This window comes from Lonchura striata, chromosome 5 (genome assembly GCF_050655825.1).
Source record: "Lonchura striata isolate lonStrDom1 chromosome 5, ASM5065582v1, whole genome shotgun sequence".
Lineage (NCBI taxonomy): Eukaryota > Metazoa > Chordata > Aves > Passeriformes > Estrildidae > Lonchura > Lonchura striata.
In genome coordinates this window covers 57,572,246-57,586,359 of record NC_140707.1, presented here as the reverse complement: position 1 = coordinate 57,586,359, position 14,114 = coordinate 57,572,246, and the positions used below count along the sequence as shown (strand labels likewise).

The 14,114-nt window shown below is 36.1% G+C and overlaps 1 protein-coding gene across 2 annotated transcripts in view; it reads left to right on the top strand.

Moving 5' to 3' along the window:
• Positions 1-13,983, top strand: part of PPP4R3A (protein phosphatase 4 regulatory subunit 3A) — a 41,331-nt gene extending 27,348 nt beyond the window's left edge. For both annotated transcript variants that reach the window (XM_021531945.4, XM_085582278.1), the window contains 11 exons: positions 3,508-3,585; positions 3,693-3,809; positions 4,130-4,246; positions 4,515-4,646; positions 4,735-4,837; positions 5,765-5,923; positions 7,095-7,264; positions 8,784-8,926; positions 9,874-10,064; positions 10,553-10,779; positions 12,955-13,983. In XM_021531945.4, coding sequence (XP_021387620.1) covers positions 3,508-3,585; positions 3,693-3,809; positions 4,130-4,246; positions 4,515-4,646; positions 4,735-4,837; positions 5,765-5,923; positions 7,095-7,264; positions 8,784-8,926; positions 9,874-10,064; positions 10,553-10,779; positions 12,955-13,068 — 1,551 coding nt within the window. In that variant the 3' untranslated portion in view covers positions 13,069-13,983. The remainder of the gene's footprint in view (positions 1-3,507; positions 3,586-3,692; positions 3,810-4,129; positions 4,247-4,514; positions 4,647-4,734; positions 4,838-5,764; positions 5,924-7,094; positions 7,265-8,783; positions 8,927-9,873; positions 10,065-10,552; positions 10,780-12,954) is intronic.
• The last annotated feature ends 131 nt before the right edge of the window (positions 13,984-14,114 follow it).

Genomic DNA, 14,114 nt, shown 5'->3' with positions numbered 1-14,114 from the left:
CTTATCTATGGGTTTTTTTGTTATAAAGTCATAAATTTTAGAGTGAGTAGTTGGCCTGGCTTGTTTTTATCTTCATGAGCTTTGAAATGTATTAAATCTAGATGCATCTACTTAGATCTTGCAAAGCATAAATGAATATGCTTAGTATCTGGTATACATGTAGTTTAAGTATTGCACTTCTGATAATTTCTGTGCCTGGGGAAAGTACCTAAAATCCACAATTACATCATAAGTTATTGTTTGCAGTTTGGTTTCCTTGGAAAACAGTTGTGACCTTCACAGCTTCTAAGATACAGCTAAATGTGTTTTGATACTTGTCTGTGTGAAAAGACCACATACTGCAGAGAATTTGCACTGTGTTCACAGACATACTTTGAGGAATTTTTGCAAGTTAAAAAAAAAAGAAAACACTCAAATTTGTGTAATTCTATCATTCTGTTTTGGTGCTTTGTGATTTCTAAAATATGTGAACTCTGCTCTCAGACTGTGCATTTCCACGGGTCTTGGCAGTATTGTTCAGGAATGTGTTTTAGATATATTGCCCTTGTCAGTAATTTTACAGCTTGAGAGAGATAATCTTATACTTAGAATGTTCTTAGCAATGACACTTTTTTCTATATATGTGAGAGGATTGCATCTTTTCTCATGAGCAGCAACCTGTCTGCCTCTCATTAAGCATCTGGAATGAGAGAAATGCTGAACGCTTTTCAGGGCTAAGCCGTAAGTGTGAAGTTAGTAATAAGTTGCTTTTATTTTCTTGGAATAAGTACAATTTACTGCATATGATCCATGCAAGGGTGGGATGTTGTAATCACTCAGATCCATCTTAATTTGTCTGATTTTAAATAGGTCATGGTTGTTCTGGAGCCTAGAGATTTCAGGTGATCTTGTTAATTTCAAAGTGCAAGGTATTTAATGGAATTTGGGAGAGGACATGACATGGAGATATGTTTCAGTATTATATTTAATGCAGAATTGTAAAATACTGTATTGTACTCTATATTTGGAGTGCTGGAAAATAGTTATGTACAGAACTTCTGAAAATTCGTCCTGAAGCATTAAGTGAAGTCTTTATCACTTGCCAGTTTTAGGTTCCCTCTACAAGTCCCATATGTTTGCAAGCACAATCCCAGGGTGAGTGGCTTTCCCCCTGCTGCAGACAACCACCTGTTGGACAGGTCAGGGGTGTGGCAGGATCTGGTCAGAGAGCTGAGCTGGGGTCCTGCCCAGCCAGCACCTGCCTGTGCTGCTCTGCCACACAGTGCCAGATGTGCAGCTTCCCCAGCTGACTCTGTCTCTGGGACACTGAAGTGGGTCAGGAATGAGACCTACATATCACCAACAGTACAGGGTCTCTCCTCTTTCCGTAACATAAACCTCCAGTTTGACCCTTTGGGTAATACTGTATAACTTTTTTTTTTTTCAGAGGTGCACTACTTATGGCTCTCACATACATAAGACCCATGATTGTCTGCTACTGAAGTTTCCATTATTTTTTCACAGTGATCATTCTAAGATAGTTGACTTGGCCTTACTCTCAGATATCAGGGAAGAGGTGAAAAGATTGCTTTCACAGTGAGAATGTCAGGCTTATGCTTTCCAACTGGGGATAAGCATGCATCTTCTCAATAGTTTTCGTAGATAAGATTAGTTCTACATCTTTATCAAAATAGTGAAAAGAGAAATGAAATGAAACTATGTGCCCTTCTACTAAATGCACTGCTAATCATGGAAAAGAACCTGCATAGTCTTCAAAAGACCTGGGTTATATGGGGTTTTGTTTTGTTTGGTTTTTTTGTTTGTTTGTTTTAATTTCCGTGACTACTATGGGTTACTTAAGTTTCCTGTGATGTCTAATGAGTTAAATATTAGAACAGAAAACTTACAAAGCCGTGTAGCAACTGGATAGCAGGTAGTCAAACACCCTTGCATTCTCTCAACAAAACTTAAGGTATGTTTCTTGAAATCAAATACCTTAATAGTTGTTTTGGACATACTTCACTGTTGATATCTGGAAGTCAAAATTTACATCTGTGCTTGATCCTCCAGAATGAATTTTGGTATACTTCAAGTGGGGCCTCTATTACCGCCTTTTTTTTTTTTTTTTTTTTTTTAATTTTGAAGCAGTCACCAGAACAGCACCTGAACTTGTGTCCAGAAATCACTCTTTTCATTCTTGGGTCAGGTTAGGAGCACAGCACAGCATCAGATAAGAGAAAATGTGGCATATTCTAAATAAGAGGTTTACCTTATAGTGCAGTGAGTTATAGTAGCTCATGCCAACCTGTTGTGGGTTTATCTGTGTTGTGCAGTGCCATGTAGAGATGCTGATTGTGTTGTGGCAGTGCTGTAGCAGCCTTAGCAAGGTGTGCTGTCAGAACTGAGGGGCTCACTTCCTCAGCAAGGCTGCGTGTTGCGCCTGGATGAGGTACTGAGGGAATTTACAACATAAGAAAGCTTTTGTGTGTGTGTCTGAAGTACTTTCATGGTTTTGCTTTATGCAGTGCAAACATGAGCAAAGAAGCTTGGATTTCTGTCACTGTGGTTTTGGGATGGAGGGATGTTACACATCCATGTATTACTGACTTCACAAGAAACAATAGTGGCAGCTTTCTGAAAAAATGTATTAGTACCTGATATACTGGAATCTTTCTCAAGCAAGTGCTGCCTTACTACTGCATAATATTAGGAAAAGGATGGAAGAAGGCTTATTTCTTAATAATTTCCTAGTTGTTAGGACAGTAAAGGTTATGGAAAGCTAAATATTGCTCCTTCCTTCAATCTAAATACACATTTGTGATGTGTATTTTGTTTGAGCTGTTTGTAGTTTTGCTAAGATACAGCCGTGTGAAAATAATGGAATGGAGTTTGACTGCTGTCAGCCAGAATGTCCAATGAATTCTATATGTAATAGGAACAGTTGTTTTGATTTGATCTCTAGAATTAATCCTTTTCACAACATTGAGGGGGAAGGAAGCTCACCTCATTCCTACTGTTAGGCAGCTTTCCCTTCATTGTGTTGTTGCTTTTGTTGTGCTTCAGAGATCTAATAACATTCCAAAGATATGCTTGTATGCATATGTCTGTGTAGGGCTGTGTGGGGATGTTGTTTATGAATGTATGTAAACAGCTGACCAAGGGTAGTGTGATTTAGGGGGCCTGGCATGTGACAAGGGGGAAGGAAGTTGAAGAAGTCAAAGACAAAACAATGAGAGTTGCAGTAAAAAGTAGAAAAAGAGCAACTAGAAGGTAGTGCAACAAACATTGTAATTGAGAGTGAATTGTTTGGGGGTGAAGAGATGCTGAACATGATTAAAGCTCAAGAACAAGATGCATATTAATTTACTTGAAAAGTGAATTAGAAAGTTGATACTGGTGTGATTAATTATGGTATATAAACATATGTTCTTTTCATTCCAGGAAGCATGGTCTAGAAGAACTTTATATTATACTTGGATGCCTTTTGATATTGTCAAATAAACAAATCGTAATGTTTTACTTTTGTAGGAAGATGAAAAATTTCTGACAGACTTGTTTGCACAACTAACAGATGAAGCCACAGATGAGGAGAAAAGACAGGAATTGGTAAGAAATCTGTAAAATATCTGACAGTTACCACAAAGTGACATGTGAATCCTTTTGTTTTTTTTTTTTCTTTTTACTTACTAAACTAGTATATTCCTGGTTTTCAGGTAAATTTTCTGAAAGAGTTTTGTGCATTCTCACAAACACTGCAACCTCAAAACAGAGATGCATTTTTCAAAACTTTGTCAAATATGGGCATACTGCCTGCACTAGAAGTCATATTGGTAAGTTGTTTTAATTATTTGTCATAACAGTTTTCAGAGAGATCTTCAGAGAGGCTTTTTTAAAAAGTAACTTCAGCACAAACTTCAGCAAGTGGTTTTGTTTTTCTTTGCTTCATTTGTCTTGTCCTAGCTTAAGTTTCAGAATGTTCAAAATATATTGTCCAGCTGTTGTCAAATTTACAGAGAAGTATGAGTTGACTTAGTTTTAGAATATGGCTTCAGCAATACTTGTGATTTGTGAGAACGAATTAAAGCTGTATGTTTTCTGGTTCTATTTAATCCTTTCAAGAAAACAAAATTATTTTATTTGACTTTTCCAGGGTATGGATGATGCACAAGTACGAAGTGCAGCCACTGATATATTCTCATATTTGGTTGAATACAACCCATCCATGGTACGAGAATTTGTCATGCAGGAAGCACAGCAGAATGATGATGTAAGTAAAGAGTCCTCAGGAATGGGTGTATTGTTTAGGAAATCACTGGGGTTTGAAATTACTGCTGTATATTTACAACTGTGAATTACATAAGCCCTAGTTTCAAATAAGTAAATTGGAATTTGGTAACAGGGCACTGAACTGCTGTGTTTTAAAGAGTTCTGTTAGGTGAGATGAGTTCACCTGTTCACAGATGCTTGTTGCATTGTAAAATTTCAGATTTGGCACAAGGGAGTAGCATTTGAATTGATTTTTTTTCCCCTCTTAGGATATATTACTCATTAACCTCATTATAGAACACATGATTTGTGACACAGATCCAGAACTTGGAGGAGCAGTGCTACTCATGGGTTTGCTCCGTACTTTAGTTGATCCAGAAAATATGCTTGCCACTGCCAATGTAAGTAAATACCTTCAAATGAAATTACATTTGATTTTTTAGGGTATTTGATGATATGTGTTACATTTTTTTTTTTTTCATTCCTTAGAAAACAGAAAAGACAGAATTCCTGGGTTTCTTCTACAAACATTGTATGCATGTTCTGACAGCCCCTTTACTGGCCAATACTACAGAGGACAAGCCTAGCAAAGGTGATGACACTGGATTTTGGGCACATTGAGACTGTTAAATGTCAGTGTTTAGAATAATTGTCAACGGACATTTTCCATCTAAAAAATTTAAGTCTGAGATTATGAAACATAGTTCAAAGTAAAATGCTGATTCAATATTTAGTTATTTGAATAATGCATAAGTGCAAAACTGCAGAGAGACCTGATTTAAGAAGTTAACAACATTTGCTGCAAATTTGGCTTTAGCAAAAAATAAAATACTTGTACAGTTTTTTAGGAACTCATGGGGCAGTTCCCTGACATAGACTTCTAAACATGTCTAAATTGTTTCTTAAGGTCAGGGATTACTAGAAATGTTGCAACATTTCCCCAGGGAAGGTGTGCTGAGTTTGAGAGCTGTTTCTATAGCAGACTAAGAAAGCAGAAATCAGTGATGAAGTAATTGTTCATGCTGACTACTAGCAGCAGTTCTTACTACAAGTGTTAGAAGACCCCGAGGTATTTCTTGCATAGTACTTTAGTTAAAAGGCATTATAGATTACATTTTTGGTGTAAACTTAAGTCAATACTCTGCATCTGGGGCGATAGCTTATGATCGGGATTTGTAGACATCATAATGTGATTTGGTTAAATAAGCCTGACTACTCATGTTAGGGTTATGTTCTGTGCTCTGAAGCTTCAAACACCAATTTAAGAAAAATATAATTGGTTCCGTATTTTAAGAGTTTCCTGCCGTATCTGTATTCATAGAAAATAGTCAATCCATAACAAATTTCTTCAATTTCTGTTTTAAAGACTCAACATATTCTGCAGCATGTTCCATGAAATGTCTGTGGGAAAAGAAAAAAACTTGGAAATGTTTACTGGAGTGCAATTGGATATTTGAAGTTAGCTTCTGAAGGCAGTATTCCAGATACATTTAATTATTTTGGTTTTGTTTTATTGCAGATGATTTTCAGACAGCCCAACTCTTGGCATTAATACTGGAATTGCTAACTTTCTGTGTAGAACATCATACCTATCACATAAAAAACTACATTATTAACAAAGATATCCTGCGAAGGGTCCTCGTTCTCATGGCCTCAAAGCATGCTTTCTTGGCATTGTGTAAGTTTGAAATCTAAGGAATAAAGTAGAATTTTGTAGATGTGAGCTGATACATATCTTTACTCTGATGCAAAAAACTGTTCATAGATCATGACAATTTTTTACTGAATACAGAAATTCTGTGTTATAGTCTGTTTTTCTCATACTAGATTATAGTTATATCAGCTACTATTAGTAAATAATTTTGCACTTATGATACATTTTTATCCTTAAAAGAAGGATTTTGCTTCATCTCAGTGGAGATGGGAATTGAAGAAATGATATGTCAGTATTGAATATACTTAAGAGAACATTGTAAGTTTTGATGTTTTTTAGTAGAAATTATCAGAGGTACTTAATTACAGCTATGACTACCTGACTGCATGAAACTGTATGGAAGTTCAGTGTGCTGCTCTTCAGACTGGTAGTTTCTTGAGCACGCTCAGCTCAGTAGTGTCAAAGCAGACTTAATTCTGGAGGCAAGTAGGAGATTTTCTCTGTAATTCTGTTGTGCACATAGAGTTAAAAACCCAAAGCCTTAAGTTGACTAGGCTGTACTATACAATAAGTACCTTTTACATTTTGTAACCAAATAACCTGTACACATGGTTGCTAGGCAAAATGTGCTGCCATGTGATACTGTACTTTCTTTTTATGCATGGACATTCTCTAACTTGTGTACACTTTGGAGTTCCAGAAAGAGATTTAAACTTGTTGTAAATCAAGCCTATGCCTTACTATCTGTGTGAATAAAAAGTCATTTACCAATTTTAAAATGAGATTATTTATATTCTATTTAGAACTAATTAACTCCAAACATTTGAATAATAGGTTGATAAGCAAATTACTGAGCTCTTTTACTGAGAAAATGTTATACCTTTACCATAAGTAATTTTAAAAAATTGAAAATAGATTTTTATATTAGTAGTATTATAGTTAAACAATTCTATATGAATTCTCCAGTGAAGAAGAGAGGTGTTTTCATTTGTACAGTTATGATGGAGGATTTGTTTATAATAGAACAGGTAAGTAATCTTCAGCAGTGTAGTCAAGACTATTGAGAAGCAGAGAAGGACTCAAATGTATTGCTGTGTATGAACTGAGGCTGTAAATTGTCCTAACTAATGCTGAATAATTTCTGCAGTATTGCTTTTAAATTAAAACACTCCTTTTGGCAACACTTGTGTTTCAGGTGCCCTTCGTTTCAAGAGAAAGATAATTGGACTAAAGGATGAATTCTACAACCGTTACATAATGAAAAGTTTTTTGTTTGAACCCGTGGTCAAAGCATTTCTAAATAATGGTTCCCGTTATAATCTGATGAACTCTGCCATAATAGAGATGTTCGAATTTATCAGAGTGGTGAGTGCTATTATATGCTGAAAATAATGATTGCATTGTTTAGTCTTGTAATTCAAGATTACTTTTCTTTTTTCCTTTGCCCTAAATTATGCTATCATAATGGGACCATATGATATTGTTTTATATCACTGCTGCATATTTGTACATGTTTCTTCTTATATTCAAACAGTACCTTTCTTTACTTGAAGATTAAATTCACTTGATGCTGTACTCACAGTACCCAGACTTGCAAAGGCAGCACTAATCAAATTTCATCATGCAGATTGGATGGGCTTGTTATGACAGGAATGTAATTAGAAAATACTGCTGCAAACCCATCAAATTTAGCTGTGCTCTGTAATGTCAATTCAATGGAATATGGAATTATACAGAAGAGTTACCAATCTCCTTTGATTATTTTAATGGAGTGCTACCAAGTTCCTTGCATGGGAAGTCTCTTAAATATTCATGCCAGTTGGCTGTCTGCACAGTACTATTTCCTTGCTGTTGTTTGCATCCAGATTCTGTGAGGATGCTGTACAGACTGTAAATGTGGCAAATGGGGCCAAGCTAGGGTGCAGACAGTTGTGGAGGAGTAAGTCCCCATGCATTGCTACCTCTTGAAATCTGTAGTGTTGATCACCTCTTTTTTCTTTGTGTTGGGACTCAGGGTAATTCAAGAATTAGATGACCTGATCATCATGGAAGAGTTGATTGAAAACTGGTTTTGAAGCTGTGAGAAAAGTTCACCTGTATAGGTGGTCATGACTTGTACAGTTGTGTATTGGGTTTGCAGTGGCAGCGGTGGGCAGTGGCTAAAGGAGTGGTTTCTGTAGAAGCTGCTGGAAGCTTCCCCTGTGTTCAATAGAGCCAGTGCCAGCTGGCTCCAAGATAAATGTGCCACCGGCTGAGGTCAGAGCAGAGATTCCCCTGCAGCCTGTGGTGATGTCCACGGTGATGGTGATGTCCATGGTGAGGCAGCTGTCTCCCTGTAGCCCACTGGAGGTCTGTGGTGCAGCAGAGATCCACCTGCCACCTATGGAGGACCCCAGGCTAGAGCAGGTGGAGGCCTGAAGGAGGAGGCTCTGACCCCTCGGGAATCCTGTGCTGGAACAGGCTCCTGGCAGGACCTGTGGCCCTGTGGAGAGAGGAGCCCACACTGGAGCAAGTTCACTGACAGGATTTGTGACCCCACAGGGAACCCTTGCTGGAGCAGCTTGTTCCTGAAGGACTGCACGCCGTGCTGTCTATCAGTATAAAAATATCTCAGTTACAGTGGAAAGACATTTTAGGATTGAGTTTGATATAGTTTTTTTCAGGCTTAAGGTTCTGTAATGTTTTGAAGGAGGCACTGCTAGAAAATATATGTTGTTTTGTTTATCAAATACTTGAGGCTCTAGATTTTTAATTAAACTTAAATACTTATATACTCATTTTTGCATAAGTTAATTAATACAATCTCATTTCAGATACTTTTTATATTGTATTAAATAAATCAATTGAATGAAAATAAGTCACTTTATGTTTTTTCTTTTTGTAGGAAGATATAAAATCATTAACGGCTCATGTAATTGAAAATTACTGGAAGGCACTGGAAGATGTAGATTATGTGCAGACATTCAAAGGACTGAAACTACGATTTGAACAACAAAGGGAAAGACAAGATAATCCAAAACTTGACAGGTAAAATACGCTAAATGCTCTTAATAGCATATTGGTGCTTTAATTCTCTTACCAGACTATTGGTGGGTTGTTCTCTTATTCTGGAAAATATAGATAATTTAGACTCCTGCTTGCATCTCAAGCCTTGCTGAATGTACTTGATTAAAAGTGTGATTTTCAAATATGTTGCTACAGACTTTTCATCAGCTTTCAGCAAACGTTAGTTGCTGGACATCCAGTCATAATGCTAATTTATTGTATCTTAAACTTATGTGCACTACTTCAATGAGGCTGGAAGCCTACCAAGTATTTGTACCAAGTCGATTTGTTTAAATAACAGATTTCCACTGCTGATCTGAAAGACTGTCAGTTGTGAATTACCATTCTGTGGATTTTTCCTTCAAAAATGTACACATCAGATCTCCTTTCATTTTAGTTGTGGGAGTAGATATTTAGATAAGCTTTTTTAAAATGCTTGAGGACTAGAACATAGAAAGAAATTTTCAGAGAATGCTTTTTTGTCCCTGTTAGATTTGCTGATGGAGTAAAAAGCAATCTGATGCAAAGCTTGAATTGCTCTTTCTGTTTGCCAGAGCAAAAGTTCCTTTCCTTAGTACACCGTTCCTCAAGGTTAAAAGGTTGAGCTATATAAAAATAGGAAGTTTAGGCCTTTTTACTCAATTTATTTTTGCTTTATGTCTAGTTTCATTAAAACAAAATGATTGCTTGTGTGAACAGATGAGTTACTCTTAAGAATTGTTAGCAAGATCTGTTCTTGTTTTGCTGTCTTGAATTAGTTTGAAAACACATAAAAATACAAAGGTTTGCAATAGAGAATGATCTGCTGGTGTTTTTATTGCTATGCAATGTATGGATCTGTAAGCTGTCACTGAGTGTCACGTAGAAGTTTTATTATTAATATAAATTGATTTTTGAATCTACACTTTTAAAAACCTCCTGTTCTACAGCATGCGCTCCATTTTGAGAAACCACAGGTACAGAAGGGATGCAAGAACCCTGGAGGATGAGGAGGAAATGTGGTTTAATACTGATGAGGATGATATGGAAGATGGAGAGGCAGTGGTGCCCCCTTCTGACAAGCCTAAAAATGATGAGGATATTATGGACCCTATCAGCAAATTCATGGAAAGAAAAAAATGTAAGTAATGAAAAGATGAATGGCATAACTTGTATTATTCAGTCCTGGTGCAATTAAGGATTTGCATGTGTTTATTTTGAAACTGCAACCTCAATTTGGTAGACCACATATTAAAAAAGTTTTGTTGTCTTTAGAGGCAGAATTATACAAAATGTGTTTTAGAGTTCTTAAAGCATTTGAATTAAAATCTTATCTGATAGTCAAGCTTTTCAGTGTCTTATTTGGGCTATAATTAAATATTATGTGTAAACTCAAAATTTTGTACCTAAATGTTCAGGTGATACCATTGGTAGAACAAAAGTGTTCATTCCTGGTCACTGACAACCGCTAGTAGGTAGTACAGTAGTAAGGAAAAAGTCTAATGATGACTTACTTAACTGAGTTATACATAAAGTATTAAGCCTTTTACCAAGCAGTGAAGTGATTTGTAATTAAGTGTTTCACTCAATAATACTGCTTTATTTTTGCCTTTTTTTTTTAATATCCAGTGAAAGAGAGTGAAGAAAAGGAAGTTCTTCTGAAAACTAACCTTTCAGGTCGTCAGAGCCCAAGTTTCAAGCTTTCTTTTTCTAGTGGTACAAAATCCAACCTTACCAGCCAGTCATCAGCAAGTAATCTGCCTGGATCTCCTGGGTCCCCTGGGTCTCCAGGGTCCCCTGGCTCACCTGGATCAGTTTCTAAAAGCACATCTCAGATGGCAGCTATTACAACTAAGGTAATTTTGAATGGTTGTAGGTTGACTTTATTGTTACAGAGTAGGAGTTTGCTTTTGCATCTCGCTGAAGTTTGTGTGAGTCCCAGCAAGTTAAGCAGTAATGAACTGTCTGGTTTGTGTGTACTTCTTGTCTGACCTTCAGCATTTTTAACAAGATCTGCTGTGTATAAAAGAAATAAAAGCTTTTTTAATGCCCAGACTGGTCAAGTAGGAAGCATGCCATTAGTTGCTCTTAGTAGTGATATTTACAATGAAATACAGACAACGCTGCACTTACATTAAATTGCACAGGGATATTTAACAGATAAAAATAAATATTTTGGAAACATAGCCAAATTGTGGGAGATACCACAATGCTCTGCACATCCATGGAGGATTTCTACTATCACCATTTTAATATTGTTCAGAATTCTGTAACTGACCTGTGTGGATGAAATAAATTGCATTGGATGGTGATTGCTGTAAGCCAGAACAATTTTTAATACCCAAGTGTGACATTTTTACCTTTCAACTAACTTATAGTTTTGATTTGGATCATTCTGCAGTAGAAGAAGAAAGCCATTTTAAAAGAGCATCATAATTTAGAGTGAATATCCAAAACTAGCATTTTTAAATACATTTTAGGACCCTATTGGATTTTATTAGATTTTGAATAAAAATGTTTGAACTGAATCAGGAGCGTGACTGCTATTTGCCCAGCACTGGAGGGCAGATAAGGTAATGTTGATACAGCATAAGGTGGGGTATGTATGTCAGTTGTCAAATAGTCTTGCAATAACACTGATTCATCCTTGTTTTGTAATGCTACCATACTGCTTGTTCACCTAACTTCTAGTGAAGGTAAATGGGGGTTTAGGGTTTGGAGTTTTTTTCCTACTCAACATGGCTGAAGAATTTCTATTTGGATTGTATTCTCTTGAAAACACCTGGATCAGAAGAGTTTGGCTGATGGAAGAACCTCAGGACACGTCATCTGAATACTTCTGTGAAGGAAACTCCTTGCATAATTCAAGAGTTAGTCAAGTGCTTTTTAAAAGGGATGGAATTGGCTTGCAAAACCATTGAGTCTATTAGAGGTTTTTCTCTCCCAGATAGTGTAATTCCATGAGTCTGAAATGGAGTCTTTACATATGGAATATATTGGATACCATATTGATTCCATAAATTCAAGTAGTGGTGACAAAAGAAAAATGTTCAGGTTACAAAAGGGAGCATGAAGTGCAGTGAAAAACACTCCTGGATTCAGGCAGAAGGTATCTTAACTTCTTTCAGAGTAAAACATACCAGTCACAAACTAGAAACAGTGTTGAAATTGGGTTTTTCATTAGTTACCTGACGTTGTTGCTTTAGGTGTAGTGTACTCAGTGTTATGTGTATGTGACTGTACAGAATATGTGTAATTGGTTTTCAAGTTGTGTTTTAGTATACAGTTGACTGAAGTGTTCTGATTTCGGTGTCCATTATTAGGCACCTGAATAAGTAATAGGGTCTTCGATGCTTCATAAATTGCAACATAGTATGGTTAGGGGAAGTTTCAGAAGTTCATGCTGCTTCTTCATTGGTCCAGAACTGCCTAATCTTAAATTTGTGGGTATTTGCAATACAAGAGAGTTTTTTAATGATACTAGATACATTTTCATTTTCAGCTGACAAGTTACTTAAACTTTGTAACCTGTACACATCATTCAGTTATATTATTCAGAAATATTCTTTTCACTACATACTTTAACTTTTGTGAAAACAAACTGTGTTCCAAAAGTATAATAATTCAGAAATTGAAATTGAAGGGTATTCTATATTTGTTTTTGAAGTGCTTCCAGATTGCTCAATGCAGTCAGGTGTGCTCAGTAAAAATAAACTATGTCTTTACACATGGAGCTGCAGTGACACTTAACAAAGTCATGTGACTTTTTGGCTTTACTTAAATTTCAGCTGACAATATTTCCTGCTGGATAGGTAAAACCCCACTTTGGATTTATTCATTTAAATATTTCTCAGATAATGTCATTTTCATTCATACTGAAGGATTTATTTTTATTCTGCATGATTTTATTCAAGATGTTCTGAACCAGTTTGCTTATGGCAATATTCTGTGCAAACATCATGTTACAATGCAATCATGAATTACCAATGTACAGACATTCTCTTAATTATAATAATTGTGTCTCTTTGTAGGGAGGCCTCGTTGGGCTTGTAGATTATCCTGATGATGATGAAGAAGATGATGAAGATGAAGATAAAGAGGAAACTTTACCTTTGTCAAAGAAAGCAAAGCTTGAGTCATCATAATGGCAACTGCTGAAGATTACCAGTTGGGGAAGGATTTTTTTCCAAAAACAAAACAAACCCACAGCAAAGCAGCAATCTTTTGTGAATTACTGTGTATGACACAGATCAACCTATACAAATGGATTTCTGCCAATCAAGTGCCAATTCAAAGGAGCAGAAGAAGGAGAAATACTTCATTTAGGGGAAAGACTTATGCCTTTGAGATCTCCAGCTTGGACCACGTTGCCCTTTTCTCAGGGAAGGAAATGGAAAACAAAACAAAACAAAAAAAAAAAAAAAAAAAAAAAAAAAGGAAAAAAAAAAAGCCAAGAGGGCAGTTTTGTTAGTGGAACTCTGGATTGGCTGATCAGTTGCTACAATCAGAATATGCTTTCTTGGACCATGTATGAGACTTCTGAAGAAAAGGCGGGTTTTGCCATAATTCTTCGCTAGTTAAGAATGCCAGCAGTTTCTTTGTATAAAAGAGACCTGCCTTTGAAATCGTACATTCTGAACATTTTACTCGAGCTACAACAGGTTTTAAAAACCTCTGCGGGGGAGGGCTGAATATAAAGTTTCCTCTTTTTTTTAAATCTGTTCCCTTTGCCCTTTAAACTGCAGATTTTTTTTTTTTTTTTTTTTTGAGGTGGGGGATTTGTTTGTCCCTTCTTGATTAAAGATTGAGTGGAATTCTAGATGTGGTCATTTTTGTGTCATATTTTTTTTTGCCCCCCTGAGTGTATGCTTAGTTGTTGAGTATATATTTGGGACCATTAAAATTTTTTGATGTAATATAATCTCACTGTTGTGCTGGTACCTGTTTCACACTGTGTAATTTTGTTCTGCATCACAGTTCTTAATATGTTAAGGATTTTATGGAAGATGGTATCGTTTTTATTGGAGAAAAAAATCTTGCAACAATGTGCATAAAAGCAATACTATTTTGTGACTAAATATTTTATATTAAATTTTACAGCAGCACCCGTTGAGAGAAAAATCAGGGAAATAGTATGAAATAAAAAAAAAAATAAACATATAGGTAGGAAATTAGTATTCCAAAGAGACTG